Source organism: Planococcus citri, chromosome 3, assembly GCF_950023065.1.
Source record: "Planococcus citri chromosome 3, ihPlaCitr1.1, whole genome shotgun sequence".
NCBI classification, from domain to species: Eukaryota; Metazoa; Arthropoda; class Insecta; order Hemiptera; family Pseudococcidae; genus Planococcus; species Planococcus citri.
The window spans coordinates 54,254,102-54,277,341 of record NC_088679.1 but is presented as its reverse complement, the minus strand read 5'-3'; the positions used below and the strand labels follow the sequence as shown (position 1 = coordinate 54,277,341).

The 23,240-nt window shown below is 33.1% G+C and overlaps 1 protein-coding gene across 1 annotated transcript in view; it reads left to right on the top strand.

Moving 5' to 3' along the window:
• Positions 1-9,644, top strand: part of LOC135840759 (uncharacterized) — a 272,818-nt gene extending 263,174 nt beyond the window's left edge. The window contains exon 5 of the mRNA XM_065357428.1: positions 9,520-9,644. Coding sequence (XP_065213500.1) covers positions 9,520-9,558 — 39 coding nt within the window. The 3' untranslated portion in view covers positions 9,559-9,644. The remainder of the gene's footprint in view (positions 1-9,519) is intronic.
• The last annotated feature ends 13,596 nt before the right edge of the window (positions 9,645-23,240 follow it).

The following is a 23,240-nucleotide window of genomic DNA, read 5'->3' as shown; positions in this document are numbered from 1 at the left end:
TGACCGGAGTCGGTTGTCAGCGGAAGATCTTAGCATACAGCTCAGGTTTGGTCCAGATTTGGTTGAAGACCTGATCCGGATGATAATTTCTGATCGAGCGTTACGTCAACTTGACAAAAAAATATCCATGACCTTGGAGAGGAGACTCTACACTCATTTTGGAACTGGACACTGGGCCATTTCCCCAATTGAAATACGTTGGAAAGCTAGAGCGAAAAAAATCGTAATTTTTTTCAAAAATCGTAATTTTTTTAAAAAATTCCTCCTCTTTGAGGACCCATACCTCTTCTCTAGGGGTACTACCGCAGCTCAAGTTTTTCTCCACTGAATTTTTTAAAAATCCTCCATTTTTTTTCGCGATCCGCTCTACGTGCCTCTAAAGCGTCCTTAATTTCTTAGGTACGTTTGCTTTAAGATGCCAACTCAAGACTCGAGATTAATCTGATCGAGCAATATTCTCTATTATTTCATATTCATATACGTATTATACGTAGTCGAAGTGCCAAATTCTAATCATCCTTTATCACTGATCTCCTATGTACATCACTGAAAAATATTGATCAATTTACTGAAAAACCCCAATCATTTTTATGCTCCTATTTTTTTATTAGGTATACCTAGGCAATATTCAAGAGGAAAGTGAGATTGATCGGATTTATTCGGTCCAACATTATTTTCATGTATTTCCCTTATAAATTCTTCTGAAACATCAAATTTATTAATTTTTTACAAATTTTTCCGCTCATTTAGCTAGCACTTATCACATACTTAAGACGAAAAAAAATAATTAAATTTTCATTATTAAAAATCTCAATTACCAACTTAAAATACATTTCATCCATGTAGGCACTTCGAGCTGTTTAATTGTTTCCTCTTTCCCTTCATCGCTGGTTTCGCAAATAACCCGCTGTTCCGCGTTTATATCATCTCGTAAAACTGTCTTATAAATTTGCAAACTCAATTTGTTGTTTATAATATCTGTTTTAAGCTGCCAACTTGGTATTGTCTGCGGTTATTGAAACAAAGTAATATGACCTTATCCGAATTCGTGACTCGAACGTAATCGCGAGATTAAATAATAGGAAATAATACACTACATAGGTTCATTAATTTGGCAATTTTTTTCCTTTCTTGGTAGCAATTAATAATTAAAATTCATGCCTATTTAACCGAACTTGAAAATTTTCCTAAGCCACACGCGAGAACACACAATATACTCGTACATATATGATTATTGGCCATGAATTCGATGGATGCTGTATAGAATGTTACCTGGATCTGGGTGTCGATGATTTTGGGGATAATCTCTCACTGTATAGCAAATGAAATAGGTATCGATGTATGTATTATATTATATAGGGGGAAATAGCCTTTTTCAATGCAGCTCCGAACAGAGAAGAGAAAAGAAAAGGATAGGAAATATGAAACATGTAACGTTGTCGTATACCTAGTATAACACTACAATCGTCATATTCTTCATTCCAGAGACGGATTTTGTATCATTAATTTCCGGTTTAATCAAGATTATCCGGTTACTTCTAGATTATTAATTGTATGCGTTTTCTTAAAGAAAGAAAATTGTCTATCGACTCTATGTATATGAGACGGTAGCGGCGTTTAAGAACAAAGTTTCGATTTGTAATTTCTTATAATCGAATCACTGGAGGGCCAGGTACTTTTCATCGAATGTACCTGTAATCGACGCGTATATAAATTACCCTAAGCGGGTATTTTTTTCCACCAATTGACGCTTGATTGTTTCAATAAGAGTATTACGAGAATGGTGGAAAACGAAACTTATCGTTTACATATTCGTAGGCGAGTCGTGAAATTAATTAAATTATTAACGACGTCGACGACATTTCTTGGCAGATCGGTGGAATTTTCAAGGTTAAAAAACGGCATTGTAACTCGACGAAATAAATTTCCAAATTGTTCGAGGCTGTAAAAAAAAAAAAATTATTCGATGAAAATTGGTCTTTTTTTTCTCCGAATACGCGTAATATCGACGACGATTTAGGTAGGTGCGTAACTTATTCGCGATATTTTGCAACAAATCATCTCGTAATCGTGTGACTTTTTTTCGATTAGTCGACGAATGTTTCCAATTTATGATAATTACCTGTCTATGCGCGTAACATAACGATTAAGAAGTTCGCAGCTCGAAGCTCGCATCGCGGTTCGATTACGAATGATAAAACACGATAGCGATGAGGTATTCAACGTATGTATGTGCTTGGAAAGAGGAAACGGATGCTTGTAAAAGTTGAACCACTAAATCGAGTATTTTAATATCGAAAAACTTCGTAATAAACGTCTCTATGCGGTTGTCTCTATTGCCATAAATGTAAATAGGTACCTATTCATCTTTTTGTTTTAAGAGTTTTTCTTCTTCATTTTTTTAAGTATTTTTTTAATTTCTTATTAATGTTGTTAAAATGAACTCATTAACATGATTAGATTACGCTTCGAGTATTATTACTCGAAAAAAAATTAGCTTACAAACCGTAAATGGGTGTTTTATAAAATGTCGAAAAAAGCATCCAACTCGTACGTAAGTACGTAACATTCCTATAGTATGAAATTTTGGCCCTGTCAGCTGTTGAAATATTCATACGCCTAGTTTGATATCCAGTCGGTGAAAATTTTATAGATAAGCCGAACTTTTAAATGCCTAATTAGTATTCTTTTCACGATGAAAATCGCGTGAACGAAAGGAAACACGAAAATGTATAATTGTTAATTAAACTCATTATCTCGACGTTTATTTTTTCTCTCTATAGTCAAGAAGCGTAGTCTATTTTTGAACTTTTGTTCTTCAAAATTTCATCGCTTAAATTATGCGTCTCGACTGATTGTGAGTCATCGAGAATTTCAGTTATACGCGTAAAATTGATCTGATTGTTTTGGTTCGTGCTTCGGCAATTGTTCTTTGCTTAATTTCAAACTAAATTGTATCGGTACTTGCGCGCGTTTACGCTTATTTTATACTATGTCGTTTTCAAATCCTCAAAATTATACGCTACACAGTCACACAGACGTGTAATTAAGTGATTATAGAAATTATAGAAATGTAAATTCAGACTTCCGAATATCGCGAGGGTGGTTTTATAGTGAGAGAGGACTTAGAAGGACCGAAGGGGGAAATATCATCGAACTAGAAAAAAAAAATTATAACAGATAAGAGGTAACCTTTGTAACTTTGATTATGTAGAGACTATATTCGTATTCGTTTCTCGATGGTGAAGTGTGCAAAATGTTATTTTAAATGCATTCCCTGGGGTTTTTTAGCATTTTAAAAAAAAATTTCAATTGTCAATCGCCCATTGGATCCATGAAAGTGATCTTGGATTTTGATGGCAATAGCCTTTTCTAAGAATAGGTTGGGTAAAAGCTGTAGTGAAAAAAACACGATTTAATTCAAAAATGCCTCTTTTTTGAAGACCCATGACACGTGTCTCCCTTCTATAAGAACAACTTCGAGGCAACATTTTTTGACAAGGATGTGTTTTTTTGCGCCGGAGGGGGGGGGGTCTTTCCAAAATGTGTGTAACGCTGGAGATGCTGACTTTTGAAAACCAGGAAAGTTTCTACCGACAAGGGAAGCCCCCCACATGATAATCTCCGATTTGAATGAAACTGTGACTGTTGGAAAGAGTACCTCAAAAAACACCCATCCCCCAATTTTCAGCTGCTCAAGTTGATTTTTCGATTTTTGGCGAGCGTTTGAAGTTTTGTATGTTCAACTCACCCTCCCACATGATAATCTCCGATTTGAATTACATAAATCGAATTTTTTGTCCATCTGGTGGTTTATAAATGCCATTAAAAAATTTGAAAAACCAATAGTAAATTAAGCTCATCTAATGAATTTCAGGGGCTCAAATTTTGGTCAAACAGTCTGTGCTGAATACCCAAATCGACTCATACCACCATTGGCCGGATCCGGCCCTCTGGTCTGAACACAGGATTTTTTACTGTTTTTTCTCTTTATTTTCGGTGAAATCGAAAAATGGCCGTTTCTCCCCACCACATGAACTTGAGCAGCTGAAATTTAGGCCGAAGGGTCTTTGCTTGATACCTAATTGACTAATACTACTGTCAGCAGGATGTGGAATTATCATCAGAAATCAAATTTTTTCACATAACATATAACAATAACATGAGAAAAAGCAATAAAAAATTCTGTTTTCTGAACGGACGGCCGAATCCGGCCAATGAAGGTATGGGTCGATTAGATACCTAGTACAGACCGTTTGACCAAAATTTGAGCACTGGAAATGCATTGGGTGAGCTGGTTCAAGTGGTTTTTCAATTTTTTCAATGACATAAAAAACCAGTTGGGCAAAAAATATGATTTCTGATGATAATTCCAGACCCGGCCGACGGTAGCATTAGTCGATTAGGCATCAAGCATAGACCCTTTGGCCAAAATTTCAGCTGCTCAAGTAGATGTGGTGGGGAGAAATGCCATTTTTCAAATTCCCTGAAAATATGAAAAAAAAGTAAAAAAATCCTGTTTTCTAGCCGGAAGGCCGGATCCGGTCAGTGATGGTACGGATTGTTTTGGTATCTAGCACAGACTTTTTAACCAAAATTTGAGCTCCTAAAGTGCATTACAAGAGCTGATTTTATGGATTTTTCAAATTTTCCAAAAGCACTATAAACAACCAGTCTATAAACAACCAGTTGGGCAAAAAATATGATTTCTGATGATAATTCCAGACCCGGCTGACGGTAGTATTAGTCGATTAGGCATCAAGCATAGACCCTTTGGCCAAAATTTCAGCTGCTCAAGTTGATGTGGTGGGGAGAAAATGCCATTTTTCAAATTCTCTGAAAATATGAAAAAAAAGTAAAAAATCCTGTTTTCTGACCGGAAGGCTGGATCCAGTCAATGATGGTATTGGTCAATTAGGTATCTAGTACAGACTGTTTGACCAAAATTTGAGCACTGGAAATGCATTAGGTGAGCTGGTTCAACTGGTTTTTCAATCTTTTCAATAACATGTATAAAAAACCAGTTGGGCAAAAAATATGATTTCTGATGATAATTCCAGAACTACCGACGGCAATTGGCAAAATCACAAAAAAGTTGAGCTTTCGAAAAAATCTTTATTGGAAAATAAAAATTTCAAAAGGCTCAAAAATGTGAAATTTCCGACAAAAAACATGAATATTGAGGAATTTTTTTCTAAAAGATAGATCAAAAACATTGATTAAAAATGTTGATTAAAAACATTGATCAAAAGCACTTTTTCAAAACAAATAAAATAAAAAATAAATTTAAAAAAAATCAAAAATCAAAATTGAAAACTTTTTTTTAATTTATTTTTTTGAAAAAGTGCTTCTTACTAATGTTTTTGATCCATTTTTTAGAAAAAAATTCCTCATATATTCGTGTTTTTTGTCGGAAATGTCAAAAACATATCCATGATTCTAAATTTTCCTCGGAGAAAGACTTTAGGTACTCCCACTTTCTGTGTGGCTTTCAACTCAAAAGTTGAAATGAAGGTCTCAACTGAATTAGGTCAAACACCTCTGACATTTTTTTTTTCGTGATCCATCCTAGTGTAGATTGGAATGACCGGAAGAGGGAAAAGGGATTATTTTCCCTCAAATAGTGGTAGATGTGGAAAATGTAATGATCGAATTGATCAAAAAATAAATACGTACAATCACCTTTTTCCTCTAAAAATAAGAATCCTTCTTTGTGCTGAATTTTTGCTACAGATTTGCTTAAGTTTTTTTTTTGATGGGAGGGAGGGAGCTAACTTTTTATTTATCATCAAAAATTGTGGCTAATTTCATTCTCGCTTCTACTCCGCAATTTCTACCTGCAGTTCTGCACGTTACATTCTATAACTGAAAAAAGAAGCGAGAGGAAAATATTTCATTTAAAAGATTGCAGCATTTTTCTAATATTGAGAACATTTTTTGAAAAAAAAATGAAAAAAAATGAATGAAACAGAAAGATGCTTGATGACATTTGTAATATTGTAACACAAAATAAACTATGCAAAAATTGTACGAGTATAGCAATTTGACAAATGAAAAATTTTCCCCTTCAGATAAAACTTGGTTTATTGTTCATGTTTCAATTTCTCCTCCATTGAGAAGATACAATACTATTCTTTCAGTTTATTGAAAGAAAGTTTCTTTCATTGCAGTAATATTTAAAACATCAGAACTGTCTGCGAAGTACATTTTAAAATAAAAATTGTCATTCTAAATAAAAAACTCAATTATTTAGATCTGTCCAGTACCATTTTATCGATTGCATTACCACACAATATACGAATCCTTACCTACATATCACAATATATCCAGCCATAGAGTAAAATAATGTTATATGGATTTAATTTAGCAATTTGAATAATTCCAAAAGGATGCTATCTTGATGCATATTATACTGCCGAAATACCTACTACATACAATCCAAACGTGCAACATAAATTAATAATCCCTTCCTGTTTCGGTTCATTCTATTGTTAAAGAATACATAAACCTTAGGTAAGCTGCCATTCGATGCAAACATTATATTATACAAAGGGTAAATATATTAGCTTATTTTTGCAGATTTATCGCGTTTCTATTTACAAAATAAAGAAAAGAAAAGAAAAGAAAAAGAAAATCAAAAATCTTCAACTTATAAAAAATGTGCTATACGTTATACGGTAACCGATAACAATTGGACGAAGTGCAGTGTGAGCAGTGAGTGTTGAATGCAGAGTCAATTTCAACCAGTTGCATTGTTCTGCCTTTGAAGAATTTCAAAGCCGCGGCTACGCGATACCGATCCAGGCACGCGCCCGCATGCTGCGAACTACATGGCACCCAGGTTGAGTTTTTAACAACTATGCGCTGGTTGGATACGTCTTTTTTTTATGCATGGCGCGATGCATCAGAAATTCTAGCAAGTGAAAAAAAAAACTTCGTATAAATTGTAATAAAATCTTGTATAAAACATTATTGAGTTGGATCAGTTGATGATTCTTTATGTTAATGTTGAAAGGATACTGTCAGGTATACATACTACAGTCTCGAGTCTGTTTATTTCAGACTTTTATAGGTATATTAAAAACCTTTTCGAAATGGGTGGTGAGCTGAACTGTAAATGTCTGAATGAGCTACGTTTTACATCATACAAATTGCAGGAATATCTTTCTGTCGCCTTTGGATCTAAACTGAACCAATTTCTAAACAAAATTATCACCGCTAGGTTTTGGATCTATGTAGGTAGGTACATGGACATAATACCTAGACTTACTCGTGATCAATCTGTTTTCCGAAATTGCCACTGTAAGCTGTATATGCATATAGGTGTTAGGTATAATATACGTGAGGTGAGGATTAATATAATGCATAATACATACAAGACGATACGCGCATAATGGAAAATTTCCGTTCATTTCAAACATGACCAAAAGAGCTGACAATAAACACGTGATACTTCCGCTGCACAATTATCGTCTTGAATAGTACATTACATAGTATAACGATCCCGTTCATGAATCGTTTTCCTCTCTTTATCATAATTATTATGTATTTTCTCCCATCTCCCTTGTCCATTGAATTGTCTTGAAATGTACTTGTATGTAGTAATTTACGACAGTTTTTCAACCATTAGAAATTTTCTGCGAAAGTTTCTTTCATAAGTACGTATTAATTTCGATTTTTTCATAATGAACGGAATTTTGAGAACTTTAGCTATTGACCTTCTTCGTACCTAAGTAAAGTAATATTCGTAAGTATTTAAATACAGTGTGAGAAAATCTCAACTGATGTTGATAATTTGTATGGTTCTATAATTGTGGAGGGAGGGGGGGGAGGAAAAAGAGAATATATTTTATTCCTTCTGGGCTTTTGAGTGAAAAACAACCATAGTGAACATTTTTAAAAGCAAGGGAGGAGTTGCGATAAGGCCATTTTTTTGGCACCAGCTAAGTTATCGACTCAACCACTTTTAAAATGTCGTAATAAATGTCTCAAATACGAATCCATGGTTGGTTAACCCAAAATGACCATTTTTTGGGCTCCAGGGGTTGCCAAAGTTGTGAATAAAAAAATAATTTTAGGAACCACTGAGTAGGTATTATTTTCAAAAACTTTTTTAGCGTAAAATATCTGTTTGAACCCGATAAACTTTATGCGAGGAAATTTTTCTATTTTCGACCCTTGGGGGCAGAAATGGGGGGGGGGGTTCAATTTTTTGAAAATTTTGGAACCACTATTTTGGACCTACTCCGTCGAACCCTACTAAAAAGCTTTTTACAGTTTATTAGTATCTGAAAGACCTCCATTCTACCAAATTTTGAGCTCAATAAAAATTTTTGCTGGTACTCAAAAATCCAATTTTCTAATTTTTCGCAATTTCGATATTTTGGGAACCCCTGGAAAACTGGAAACCTGCGATTTGCGCCAAACGTAATGTTTTGAGGTATACCTATGTATATTCAATAATCTGGATGAAAAAGTTGAATTATAAGCTCCCATGTATATTCGTAATTTTAGAACTTTTTTTTTAGATCCCCCCACGTTAGGCACCCCTAAAAAAGGCGTTTATGCATATTTTTTCAAATAAATTGAAGAATTTACGTTTGAAACACACTAGCAAGTGTTTGATTATTTTTCATTTGATTTTTCCTGTAACTTTCAAAATTGAGCTATTTTAGGTCAAATTCTGGCATTTTTACTACGTTGAAATCATGAAAACGTTATTTTAACGTATTTTCGAAGAGTTAAATCTCAGAATTTGATCCAAGTCGTTTTCTTAAAATTTTAAAAAAAGTTATTGTAGGTAATGCATTTTTTTGAAGTTGATCAGATTTATTTTGATGAACAATTTGCTCTTCCTAAATCAAACTTATACCTCGTGTAAAAAAAAACTTTTAGCTGGTGGAAAAATACAAAATTTTTCAGAAAATATTTCACCTTTGCTTCGCTTGGGTAGAAGTACATACATTTTTTAAGAAGGTACTTCGTTTCTTCTGTTGTAAGTCATTTTTGAAAAAAAGAATGCATTTTTTTTTTTTGAAAAAGTCCAAAAAATTAGCTTATAACGAAAGCGGTTCTTTTGACATTCTAAACTGAAAATTTCCAAAAATGACGTGTCTCGTTTTGTTTTTTAAAGTACTTACCTACGTAATTTTCAATGAATATTAAATTCGCATTTTTTTTTTTTTTAGAACGATTACCTACGTTGAAAAAGTGTGATGGTAATTTCGTTCAAAAAACTAAAAAGTTAAAAAATTTGACAAGTGAAAAATTGAGATGGTGAAAATATTGCCAACTCTCGCCCTCTACCCCTCTCCTACCAAATGTCCTGCCTATAGAGCTGCTGAAGTCTAGCTTTCTCATTTTAAAATTTTTATTGACACTTTGCTGAGTGAGTTTTTTCTTTAGATAGTCTTTTAAAAAATATGGATTTGAATCTTGAATTGGCTACCTATCCTTATGTACTATGAAGTAATTTTCAATTGATTAATTTAGAAGTTTTTTTTTGTTTTCTTGTTTCAGGAGAGTACAAATTTTATCCATAAGAGTACCAGAACGTAATAATATTAAGTAAGTCAATTTTTTGTGATTTGTGCAAAAATTAATTTTGTAATTATTAATTTAAGTACGATAATTCTTGTATTGACCTCATCCTTTTAAATTTATTATCAAACCACCTGAAATTACGTCTCATGTTGGCAGTTTCTAGGTTATTTTAACCAAATATCAACTCTCAATTTACCAACAGTCAGAGATAAAACTAACAAGAGAGATCTTCCCCTCCCGTTCTATGATTACTCAAGAGTTGGGAAATCTTGGGAAATGCTTCGAAAGCTGAAAAAATATGATATTTCTAAAGAAATGTTCATTACCTCAAAATTCCAACTCGGAATTTCAATTTGTGAAATTCGGATCTAAACGGTGAAAAAGTTAGATACTTAATTTAGCTTCCAGTTTCCAAGATAATAATTTTTACTGGGACTAAAACTGTCAAGAATGAAGAAACTGAAGAGCTAAAAAGTCAAAAACTAACTAAATCCAAACCTAGAAGCCAAAAATTAGGTATCAAATATTTACTTACTCACTGTAAATTGATTAAAATAATCAAATAGATCATATATGCATAGGATATGCTTGTGATTTTTTTGATTTTTATAAAAAATATCCAAATTCCATTTTAAAGCAAAAGAAAAAAAAAGGCATTCCCCATTTTTCTGCATTTCTTATAGTTTTTTTTGAGAAATTCAGCTGCAAGGAAAATTCAAATCGTCCTTGCAAGACTCTCAATTTTTTGTAAATGAAATTTTTCACGTGTTACTCGATGGGGTCCCGTGGTTTGGTTTAACAAAATAAGCAAATTCAATGACTTGAGTGAGTGAGAAGTTTTTTGTTGAGAATTTTAAAAACTTTTGTGATGAAATCCGGTAGGAATTTCATTATTTTCTGCTTTTCCTTCCCTGCCTTCTCCTCCCTTCCATCCTTCTTCTTTTCTGAAACACTTTTTTACTACGTACTCCATATTTGGATGACAAATTCAATAGTTTTTCAATAGTGTTTACGATAAAGTTCGATCACTCTTAAATCTCGCCTTAAAGTACTCCATAGACAATTATTTCCTCATTTTGATATTTTTAGGCTTTTATTTTTTGACGAAAACGTCCTCGTAAATGTGAAAAACAACGAAGAATTTCTATTCCTTAATCATTTTAATTAAATATCGTCGTTCGATAAATACTTAAACGGCGCCTATGATGGAATCTCGTTATAAATTTGTTAATATCGTAAAAACTTATCACTTAGTGTAAAAATTTATTGAAAGTAAGGACACTCGTGTCGTTCAATTAAATACGAAGACCGGTGGTGAAAAATTTCATTTCCAAATGCAACTTGCAACGGTTAAAAAGCTCGTTGAGAGTAAGTGGTATTGCGGGTGAAAATGTACCTTTAGGCTTTAACCCATTTAATCGAAACTTTTTAGGAAATGCGCCAAATGATAGAATCGATAAAAACGTACGGTACACTTGAAGCAACGGTACCTACACCTTTTTCTTATGTTCACACTTTACAGCTTTCGTTATCACACAAAAATTACGCGAAAGGTTAATTAAAAAGCTTTGAAGTGGGTTTTTTTTCTCAACCATTAAAAGTAGTTTTAGAGAGAGAATGAGAGGAAAAGAAATTGAAAGCGTAACCTACAACGATGCTAATTCAAACTGCACAGCAAATACCTGCTTAGTGCTTACGTCATGCTGCATATTCGTATTTTTGTACAAATAAATCAATTAGCGATGCTTTGTAGTAATCCTTGTAATTTACTTCGAAGATGAAAGTGTATTAATTTAATACATACGAGAGAGAAAATTTTATCAGAGAATGTGGGCTAACATACAATATAGTAACGCAACCCAGCGAACTATATTGATAACGTTTGATATATCACTCCATATTTTATCTTTAATTTGATAAACAGCTGAAAAAGAAAAACGTAAAATTTGAGGCCATGTCTAAGGTTTCAAGTCGAATTTTTTCTCGTTTAATTACTTATTCTGTGAGTATTATAATACATTTATATATCTACATTTAGCTTACGCATTCTTACAGTTGATGCGTCAATCAAAGCATACTCTTATCAGAATTTTTTTTTGAATTAGAATAAGTAGGTAGATATAATAGCGCCTATACGTGTACTAAGAATGATCATCGTACGAGTCGAATTCGACGTTTGATAAAAACTGGTGTTAAAAGTGAATTGAACCGTGTTCGAGCAATTTTCATGTATAAAAATTAACGCGGTGTAATTAATGAAATAATTTTAACCGAGATTAATTGTAAAAATTTGAAAATTTTAGCAAGGTTAAGTATAATTTATACGGTTTCAACACGCTATAATAATTAAGTGAAATGGCAACTGAAATTTAAAAGTGCATAAGCGTATTGATTTAGTGCTCTAATTTAGTGGAATGAAGGGTACGCTAAAAAAAAATTCATTGAAAAGTGGCCTGCTGATAAGCTACATTTTAACTACATTGCACGCTATCATCTTGTCTTACAGCAGAGTGCTTAACTGATACTAAGTGCATAATCTTCGAGAAGATACAATGTCATTTTCAACATTAAACGTGATAAGTGAACCTTAATTGTGTGCTTTTTTTGACTGATAATTACACAGTTTCGAATGTTCATCGCTTATTATGTATCCTAATTAAACGTATTTTTTTAGTTTTTATTAAAATATATTACTAGTTGCAAAATTAGGTATAGAGATTATTTTTGCTGACGTGGTTGCATTTTAAATTAGACTAGCTGGCGAATGTAAAGGAACTTTACGATTTTTGTGATGCTGTCTTTGAAAAAAAAATGAAACTTTGAAGAATAATGATAATAAAGAGCAGAGAAATTGAATTGATTAGAAAGGCGAGTTTTACAGCAATAGTTGCCCAATTGAATTTTTCGTCTTTTTTTCTTTTGTTTTCAAGATTTTAAAAATTATTTTAGAGTGATTCAAATCGAGAATTTGCTGAAAACAGCAAGTAGGAAATTTGTAAAAAATGACTGGAAAAGACTTCTCAAAATTCTTACTATACCTACCTCGATCGATTTTTTTCCCCAAAGAAATTGGACCTTCGTAACACCTATTTTACTTATTCTGAAAAAAGGTTCGTGATGTGGTAGTGAAATTGAGTCATGTTGAGAGAAGACGATTTAATGATTTAGCCCATCAATTGCATGGTCAGTCAACTTTTTTGATTTATTTTTTCAAGTGAAGAAAATGATAATTTCGTCACTGAACACAAAAATGAACCTATCACTTTGAGCAAAATTGAAAAATTACTACAAAAATTTGGAAATTTTTTGCTTTTTGCAGTCAGATTGTTTGTTTTTTGTTAGTTTCCAAAAAACTTGACTCAGATATAAAATAATGTTCTTAATCCGCTAAAAAAAAAATACTTGCCATGGGCTGCAAAGTAAGATTTTTTGCCTCTTTTTCATCAAAAAATTGGACTCAGAAAATTGTTTATTGGTATTGTATTGATATTGAAAAAGAACTTCAGAATTCTTAAATTGAAAAAAAATGACTATAAATGACTATTCTTGCTGCTCTTAGCGCTATTACCTTTTTTGTAATTTTATTCAAAGGAATTGAACCGTTAAAAGTTGATAGGTACTTTTTTAGTTACCTACCTAACAAAAGTAAGTTTTGTATGGTGCCAGGAAAATAATTTCAAAAGACATTTCTTTTTTTGAAAAATGTGCCTCAAAAATACTTTTTTGATACCTCAATTCGTAAACTGGGTCTCAGACAATGCTACTGACAAGGGGCGAGTTTGGGGGGATTTGCCCCAGATCCACGTTTTCCTGAGGACCCGCGTTTTAAAAAAAAAGTTTGTGAACTTCATATTTAGAAGAGAAATTGCAGTCGTCAGTTCTGAACTGAAAACTTCATTTTTGAACAGGAAATGATAACTTATTTTGTTTTTGAAGATACTCGTAGTATGCAAACGTTATTTTTAGACAGATAATGCAACTTTCATTATTTTTTATGAAAAACTGAAAACTTCATTTTTTAAAAGAAAATGAAAACTTCAGGGAACAAAAGCTATCAAATTTTGCTTAAGTATAAAAAAAGTGTGTTGTGAAATAATTTCTCGAAAAAACTGCTCTATAAAAGAAAAAACCTCTCTCGAAAAATCGTTTGCCACGAAACAATCATTTTTGAAGGAAACTTCTTACTTTAGAAAACTTTTTTTTCGAGTAACGAAATCGTCAATTTTGGGGGGGGGGGAGCGGGGCATCTTTATGGAAGAAAACGTGAGGAGAAATTCTGTTTCGCGAACAATTACTCATTTTAGACTTCAAATTCTGAATAAAATGACTTTTTTCGTAGGAGGGACAGAGTATAAAAAAAATTTAGGGAGCCCTTCAATTTTTTGCCCCTAGCCCACTTTGGCTCTCGTTTCTCGACGGCACTGGTCTTCGATTCTTGGAAAAATTGAAAATACGTAACCAAGAAATGCCTAATTTTTTTCTTTTGATCATTTTTTCGAGTTTTTTTTCTGAAAAATTGGATGTGAAAAGTATCTCTATGGGTGCCTTTGTAAAACCGTAGTTGATCTATTGATTGTTTTGATTTATTGAATGAAAAATTGGGCTTCAAAAATACTTTTTTAGCTGCCTAAATCGAAAGTGGATCTCGGGAAACCGTAGAAATTGAAAATGACCAGGACAGATCTTTTGTCAAATTTTGGCCACCTAAAATATTGAAAAAAAATTTTTTCATACTTAATTAGCTCGTAGCAGCCTTTATGGTGGTAACTTTTGAAATTTGTGTGTCTCTAAAGTCCGATTGGATCGCTGAAAATTCTTCTGTGGGCTGTATTTAATTCAATGTAGGTGAGTAATGGCGTTGGAAGCGGATGAGGGGAGGTTCTCTTCTCAGACAGATAAATTTTGGGGTTTAAGGCACCATTTCAAACAATTGTTTCAAGTTGAATTTTGCAATGTCTGCTCAAAACTCTCAAAAACAAAATCTTTTCCAACGTTGATAATTTCGTAATTCCTTTCATTTTGTTTATAGAATCTTTAGCTGTTTTTCTCAAAACATCAATTTTTTGTGATGGGAAATTTCGAAAAAGAAATTCAAATTTTCCTCTGTTTATGACTTTTTAATTTTTTCAATTTTATCAAAATGATCTAGACAACATTATGTTTTGATTTATTTTTAAAAAAGAGGAAGATGAAAGATTATAAGGGAGTGAGCAATGGAGCATAATTTTCTGACTTTGCATTAGTGCATACATTTCTTTAAAGCACTGATTCAATGATCCATTGATCTGGACAAGTCTCTCACGTTCAAACGAGAAAAAACCACACGAATCTAAAAATAGATCTACCGAAGATACCTTTCTTGGAAAAACAAACATGGCACCTTTGAAGTTTTGAAAGAAATTTCCTTCCTTTCAAAAATTTGCTATACGATGCCTAAAACAGTCTGTTCTGTTCGCGGAAATGGCGAAATAAAAAGCGTTTTTCATTAGTCTAATGCTTGCTCGGTTGGATTAGAATATGCAAAAGATATGCAGTCGATTGTTATCGCGTCACATAGGCAATGAATAGTTGTGAAAAATAGCCAAAATGCACGAACAACACCCTCCTGTCCGTGGCATGTCTCTGTCGCCAAAACTTGGGACGCGTCGTCCGACGCCTCGTCGACACTCTTCTCTTCATCATAGAGTCGACTCGTCGCCTAGTCCAGGACTTCAGGAGGAGGTATCGGTATCGTATGTATATGCCTTTGTACGAAGGCACGAACCACGAAGGTTACCACTAGCCAGTGCTGAGGTGTGATGAATTCCTAGAACGGGGTGATTGTAAACGGTTTCATCGTCTGGAACAGTCCAACTCTCGAAAAATTTTTTTGACTCGATGCTGAAAATATGCGTCTACTCGTATGTGTATTATTGGCGCGAAGATTTCTATTCTTTTTTATGGCTGACGATTTAAAATTCATCGTATGCTGCGAATAATACCGTCTAACTTTATGTTTTACTAGTTTATCGGTACATTATTCGTTTTTTTTTTAAAGCAGCGATGAATTTTAATGGTACGTTCTCGGTTTACAAATTACAATGTATGTCGAAGTTACGTACAAGCTTACGATGAGGTTTGAATGTAGGTATCTGATTTGAATTAGCACATCTTTTTATCCATTCCAGTGGAGTAAGAGGTTCTATAGTTATGCTGTAAAAAATTATGCTAAAATTTTTGCCACGATTCGTTGGATGAATGAATAAAAGAGTGACCTTCGTTGACAATGTGAGTAGTTCAGATGATCAAGGGTTGCATCCGGTTCGGTTCAAAAGTTAAACACGGTGGATTATTAAAATAATATAGAAGAGATACCCTACATTTTACTCCAATTTTCTAGGAGGTGGATAAAAGGAGGAAGAGGGAATTTCTATGTTTTCGACATATTAAAATTGGCTCAATCTGATGGACGCCATGTTCAAATCCATCCTTGATGTGGGTCTGGTAATTTTCACTCCTCAAGTATCGTACTGTTTCAATAGCAAGTCGAGGTATGCAAAAAAAAAAACCAAGTCGAATTTTGATATGTAAATCCTGAACACTATTGGTGATTTGCAAACCCATCTACAGATCCTTTTGAAAATGTATTGGATATTATTTGAATTGTGCAATTACGTCGTGAAAATAAATTTTGAGGACGAGCTATAATATGAGCTGAGCTTTCAAGGTTAGAATTTAGATGAAGTTAGAAGAATGTTTCTTATCAATATTGTTACGTTTGTGTAATGATTCGTTATCTTCTCTATTTTGAAAAAGATCTATTAGTGGTAATAATTTTATCATGTTGTATCTTTACGTAGGTCTAGGTAGATGCGTTTACGTATACGTATTGTATAAGTTGTAAAATATAAAAATATCTGAAAGTTGAGTTCAAACTTGTCAAATGTTTAAAATATCGGCTTATTCTATGCAATTTTCAATAAGTCCATATTCATTTCAACTTCGTTCTACTTACCTACATTTTATTTTTTAAACCGAACGCAAAATTGAAACCAGGAAAATTATGTATAGCTATGCTTCAAATTTGAAGGACTTTTCTCTATAGTATTTTATCTCATCTAGCCGAACTAATTGTATTAAAAAATTTTATCAATCAAAAAATTCACTTCGATTGAATCTGCCGCCGGAAACGAACTAGTAAAATTGATACATAGCACAAATTTTAAACCATGATTCATATAAGTATTTGATTATGTCTAGCATTTGCTTATCAATCGTTTATAAGTTTTTTTATTTGTCTTATCGGTTTATCGAAAGCAAAGAATGAGGATGTGACTGTGAGAAAAATGTCAATGATGATATGACGATGACGTTAACGTTAAAATATCTCGACAAGAAATTTATCAATGAAAATTTTTTTTACGCGAGATTCATTCATTGACCTTCTCTACAAGTTGCAACTTAACCCATAAAGCGAGTTTTCTCAAAGAAAGGTTTTAGCAGTAACCTATAGGTACCTACTACATGTCTTAACACTTATTATTTAGCATGTTTAACAAGCAATGTTTTCATTTCGGCGTTTTTATTTTAAATTGACGCGTCTAATTATCTTGATTACATGGTTAATAAACGTGTACTGTGGCAGTAGTGTGTACTTGTTACTTACCTATCAAATTGCTGAGCTACGTGCTGCCCTCCGAGGAATCCTATATTTTATTGGTCGAATTTATCGAGATTTTTTTCTTTATCTTTTATCTAAATGATCAATTTATTCAAAGGTTATCGAAATAGTACTTTTACCTACTGTACCTGTACTTTGTTTATACGTTTAAATATCCCATGTACGTATAAAAATATTATTGCATTTGCGTATTAACGAATACGTAGCTGTACGTTTAATTAATGCTTAACTATAAGAAAATTAGTACGGTTTGAATGACGTTTCTGTGGATTTTTTTTTTTTTGAATAAATACGAAAGTGATTTATGAATAGAGAAAAGGCTTTTTCCGCGTTCAACTACTTGATGAAAATCAAGGAATAAAGTAAAAAAATAGCCTTATAGGTATCAATGCTTTTTAATAAAATTTCGTAAAAAATCATTTTTAAACAAATTTTTTAGTATTTTTTAAAACAATTTTTAATATTTTCTCAATACTTACATAGGTATTTTTAAACTTACCCTATTGGATTTTATCTGCATTTTTTACGGTTTTCAAACTCAACATCTTTTTCAGTGTTCTGATCTACTTTTAGTTCATTTAACACTTAAATGACGAGGGTTGATTTTCAATTTTCGAGGAATCCAAAATTTGCAGATGCAGATGCGAACGGAAATAAAGAGCCAAATTGATGAAAATGTGCTGTGAAATTTCAGCAGCTGAAAATTTTTTCGATTGTTCATCTCAATTTTCTCATGAGACCTGCAGAGAAAAATTTAATGCTTCAAAGCGCAAAATTTCATTCCGTTCAACAACTTCTACAGCTCACAAAGAAAAATTTTTACATCTCAACGAAATTGGAATAAAATATCAACTGTAAAATAACACCGAGATTTTAGATTTTGATCGAATTCCATTTTGAAATCTTAAGAAATTCAGTTAAATAGTGTACAAACTGGTGCTGGCTGTTCCATCTTTTGCAGCATCAGAATTTTTTAATAGAAAACATTTTCGTTTCAGGAGACTTCTGGACTTGTGTGGAAAATGTATCTTGGTACTTGAATTGTCAATACTATTTTTATAATTTCTTTTTGGAATTTAATTTTTTTCAAAATTCACTAGAAATTTTACATCACAATTTCTCCTTCAAATTCTATAATAAAATTTCAACCAATTTTCAAAATCTTTTCACTTTTTCTACTCGCACAAAACTTTATTTTATTCAAAGAAGAAATTTTTAAAAATTTTGTTACTTACTTTTAAAAAAAATTGAAATTTCAGAATAAATTTGATCAAAATCAAAAACACCAGCGTTATAAGTATTTTACTCTAGGTATTCTATTCCAATTTTGTTACAATGAAAAAATGATTCCTCGTGAACTGTCGAAGTTGTTGAAGACAAGGATTGAAATTTTGTGTTTTGCACATTAAAATTTTTGCTTTGTAGGTCTTATAAAAACATTGACGAAAACAATCAAAAAAATTTTCAGCTGGTAAGATTTTACAGAAAATTTCTTTCAACTTGGCTTTTTGTTTCCATGTTCATCTGTAAATTTGGCTTTGGAAATCAGTCTAATTTTTTGAAGAAAATTGAGAGAAAACCTCAATTTTCGAAATGAGTGATCACTCAAATTGATTTTTTTTCAGATTTTACATTTTCAGTTGAACTACTATCAACAAATATTAAAGGGATAACAACAAAATCAAAATTTTGTTTGGTAATTTTTATGAATGTGAGTGGTTATTATTGTTATCAAAGTTAGGTGAGTACCCACTTTTTTTTCTTCGAAATCTTAGTAAAATTCCTATCCCTATGAAAATTGGTTAAAATTCTGGTTTTTTTTTTTTTTTTTTTTTTTTTTTTTGAGAGAGAGAGAGAGAGAGAGAGAGAGAGAGAGAGAAATGCACCATAATGTAGGTACATTCATTGAAATTCAATCATTTTTAACCCCTCCAGAATGTTTTGAAATTTCTGGAAAAATTTTAAAACTCGCTGAGTAGACACACCAGACGATGTCATTGTCAAAAAAACTCCTCTTCAAAATTTGATTTTTTCTACCTTACCTGAGATTTACAAATAGATCAAAAATTCGCTTTTGAACTGGAACTCCTGGAATTTTACGGTAGTTACCTAAAACAGTAGAGAGGGTGTCCAATAAGCGCCGACCAAAGTTATGGGTTCCAAAGTCCATTTTTGACCTTTCCAGCGCGATTTGAAATCTCTGGAGAAATTTGAAAACTCGCTGGAGAGTTCCAAAAAAATTGAATTTCAATTGTTTTTTAGTCGGTTGATAAATTGGACGCACCAGACGATTTATTGCCAAAAAAAAGTCTCGTTACATATCTTCTTTGAAAATTTGATTTTTTTCACTTTTTCTGAAATTTACAAATTGGTAATAAATTCAATTTTGAATCAATGCTGCTGGAATTTCACGGTAACCATCTAAAAACGGTCGAGATGAGTGTCCAATCAGCATCAACCAAAGTTATAAGTCCTGAAATTCATTTTCAGTCCCTGTAGAGCGATTTGAAATTTCTGTAGAAATTTCAAAGCTCTCTGGAGACTCCAGAATGATGGTTCATTTTGCTCAAAAAATTTATATATTATGAGAAAGTTTATACTTAATCGACCTTATCTTATGACAGTTTTTCTGTAAATTTTTAAAAGCCAAAAGTCCGAAAATGAACTTTGCGTCTTGAGGACATGATCTTTTGATCCAATTTGGTCTCCTTCAAATCGGAGAGTTCCAGTTCAAAAGGTTGCCTTGTGAGTACGAGTAACACACGCATTCAATAAAGTGTCACCTGTCCCACTTCGAACTGAAAAGTTGGTAATGTAAAATAAATCAAGTCACCAAATTCACTTGATTTTTTGGTTGCAAATATTCCCATAACTACACACTGTTCAGACTGTTCTAATAGCAAAGTGTAAACTTAAAATTCAGGCTGTATGGAAATAAACACAAAACTTCTTCTCCTTAGCCTGTACAGAAGTCGTTTTGTCCTACTTGGAAAAAATAACTCAAAAATGATACATGTAATTGCGGAAACAATTAACTAAATGGTGAGAAGGTTTCAGACTTTCAGACCTCTGAAGTAAACCGTAAGGGAAATGATGTATAACGATGCAAATGTGTTACTAATGTTACCCATCGCTAAATGAAGTGCGAGTATCCTATCCTATCCTATACTATCCGCAGTTGAATAAATAATAAATATCTCATTTCATTTCGCAAACGACGTACATTCTGAGTCTCAAACCTCCTCACAGATACAGTCAATTTTTTTTATTAAAAATGATGTTTTTTTTTTTTTTGTCAAAAAGGCAAGTTGAAAAAATAACAATAATCGCACTCCTCACACATCAGGTCGGACGAGATCGGATGAGTTATATTATGGAAATGAATTCGCGTCTATAGCATCATCGTAATTTTAACTGCACGTGGATATTACACGTTTATTTCTCAACATGTCGGCTGCATCGCGCCGCCGGTTTGTTGTGTGCTAAAAATTGATGATAAAACATGTCGCCGGTACCGACCGACTACCGAGAAGCTAAATGCTAAGGCAGAGGAAAAAAACGTAATCCTAATCGTGTACGAAAATGAAATAAATTCGATCCGAAATAATTTTAATTCCCATGATTTGAACGTAAAAAGATTGAGTGAGTGTGTGAGTAAGAAAGAAATAGTATAGTACGTTTGACATCTTTAATTTCCATCCGTCTGAGGTTAACGAGGAAGACAGACTACGTAAACGCTTGGTATTAGATAGAGACGGTGTTATAAAAAGCGAACAGATAATGCGGACAAATTCACACTTCACGCAGCAAATAGTTCCGCCGGTATTTATATAATTTCGATGTAAGTACACCGTTTTAAGGTGTAAATTTAATATAAATTCGTAAAGGATCGAAAATGCAATAAGTTTTAATTAGTTTCAAATTAAATTAATCCTTTAAGGATGATATTTAGTGTGAGAACTGATTCCCGCGTATTTTCAAGGACGCAGATGTCTGGCTCAAAGTTGGGCGGAGTAATACAACGTGCCGGCCGGCTTCGTCGGGTTCGAGCCGTGTGTGAAGTTCGTTCTTTCCAGTTCAGTCGCTCACGGTACGTTGTTGTACTTCTCGGTGTTCGTTTCTTCAGTTTATTGAATCCGTCTACGCTGTGTTGTTGGGTGTCGCCTGACATTTTATTATTTGCTAGTTTCTTATAATGCAATTTTTTTTTCGAAGTGTAAATTTTAATTTTCCGTGTGTGTTGTTCAATTCGAAGAAACATTGCAAACGTTTAGTTTTTATTCAACATTTACCGTTCATACAGCAGTCGACTATATTGCGCAATATTGAATACTACTGAAATTGGTAAGTAAAAAATTTCACGTGAAAAATATTATTCGTTGTAGTATTTTTTTTCTTCAAAATTTACTATCGTATCGAGAATCGTTCAAATTACAAATTTTTTATTCGAGTCGAATTTTTTTCATGTTCGGACGCCGACGAACCGGTCGTCGACTGCTTGTGCATTCATCGTCTGCTATACTTATACCCGCGTTAAGGGAGTGGCCCGGTCTCTCATATGCCGGTGCCGGTATAATAATGTTGAATTTTGTTCATTCTTTGGTTTCGTTTTTATTTTTTTTATTTTTTCCATAAGCTCGGTGATTTTTTTTTTTTTTTGGTTAATGGTGCGATTATAATTTTTTGAACGGCCAGTTATTTCTGAAAAATATTTTTTTGCTCGGTGTTTCGATCAAAAAATTTCGTATACGGTTCGTTTATATTTCAATTTTTTTTTCTCGTACACCTGTTGGTGATTTTTATTTCACGTTACATTGTGCATGTATAGTTTTATTCGATGATATATAGTATAGAATATGTTAATACGTCTCGATAGCTTAAACTCATTACTTTACTGAAAGGTGATACGAGTTTATCAGCTAATCGTCACTCCCTACACTATCGAATTGATTAACAAGCGGTGCGAATCTCGAGCTGGTAATTTTAAATTTTAATGACTCGATAAGAATCCCACTTCCGAGAAATAATTCTCAACGTTGGTCTCAAAAGTACCTCTACCTCGTATTACGTGATGAACGATGATTCATGGCTCACGTATAGACGTACGCGAAAATTCCTGCCAAGCTTTTTTCGCTTATCGCTGGAAATTTTTTCGTACTACCGGGTGCTCCGAAAATTTCGCGAGTTCAGTATTTTTTGATAATTTATGCTGCATTTACTCTCGTGCAATCAGGTTACATTGTTGAAAATTACCAAGTTTACAAGGTGCTCGATGGCATTGTCTAATTTTTTATGCTCGACGATGGCTGCATACCGGTGTGCGAATTAGCATAATACGAGTACGTTTTTTTTCTCTCTGTGCAGGCGAATGCTGTTTTTTTTTTTTTTAAATCACTCTCGTCTACCTGTGTACTGTGTGTGCTGTGTTTGAAAATATACGAATGTATGTGCTTGGGTGATATTTCATCCAGGTTGTCGAAAAAAAAAATTACGAATGTGTTACATTGATACAGGTAGTGTCGTTGATGGGGGTTTATTTTTTCGATTTTTTTTTCTACGTAACGTACGGTGTACGTGTGTTTGTGTGTGTGACATTTCGACGTGTTTGTTTTTACACGTTTCTTCGACGAATCATTAGTACCTTCCCCCACCACCATCGCTAATCAGCGTCATTCGTGTGATATAGGTTATCTCGACTAGACTCCGCGTGTGTTTTTCTGTGTACAGTGTATTGTTGTGTGTGTATGTGTGTGAAGAAAAGACCAAAATTTCTATGCGAAAGTATTTCCAATATTTTATCAGTTGTATCGAGTCTGCAGAGACGTACAATACCTGTGTCGTGTGTTGTTGTGTATGTGTATCGCCATCTGAATTATGTGTTGTCGAATTACTGAAACTTACTGTTGTTTTGGCGATAAGCTGCGAATTTTTTGAACCATTTTTTCGCGTAAACAGTGCTGATAACAGTGGTGAAAAAATTTCACGTATTCGTAAATAATAGGAAGCGTGTAAATTGTGGAATATTCGTCGACTCGTA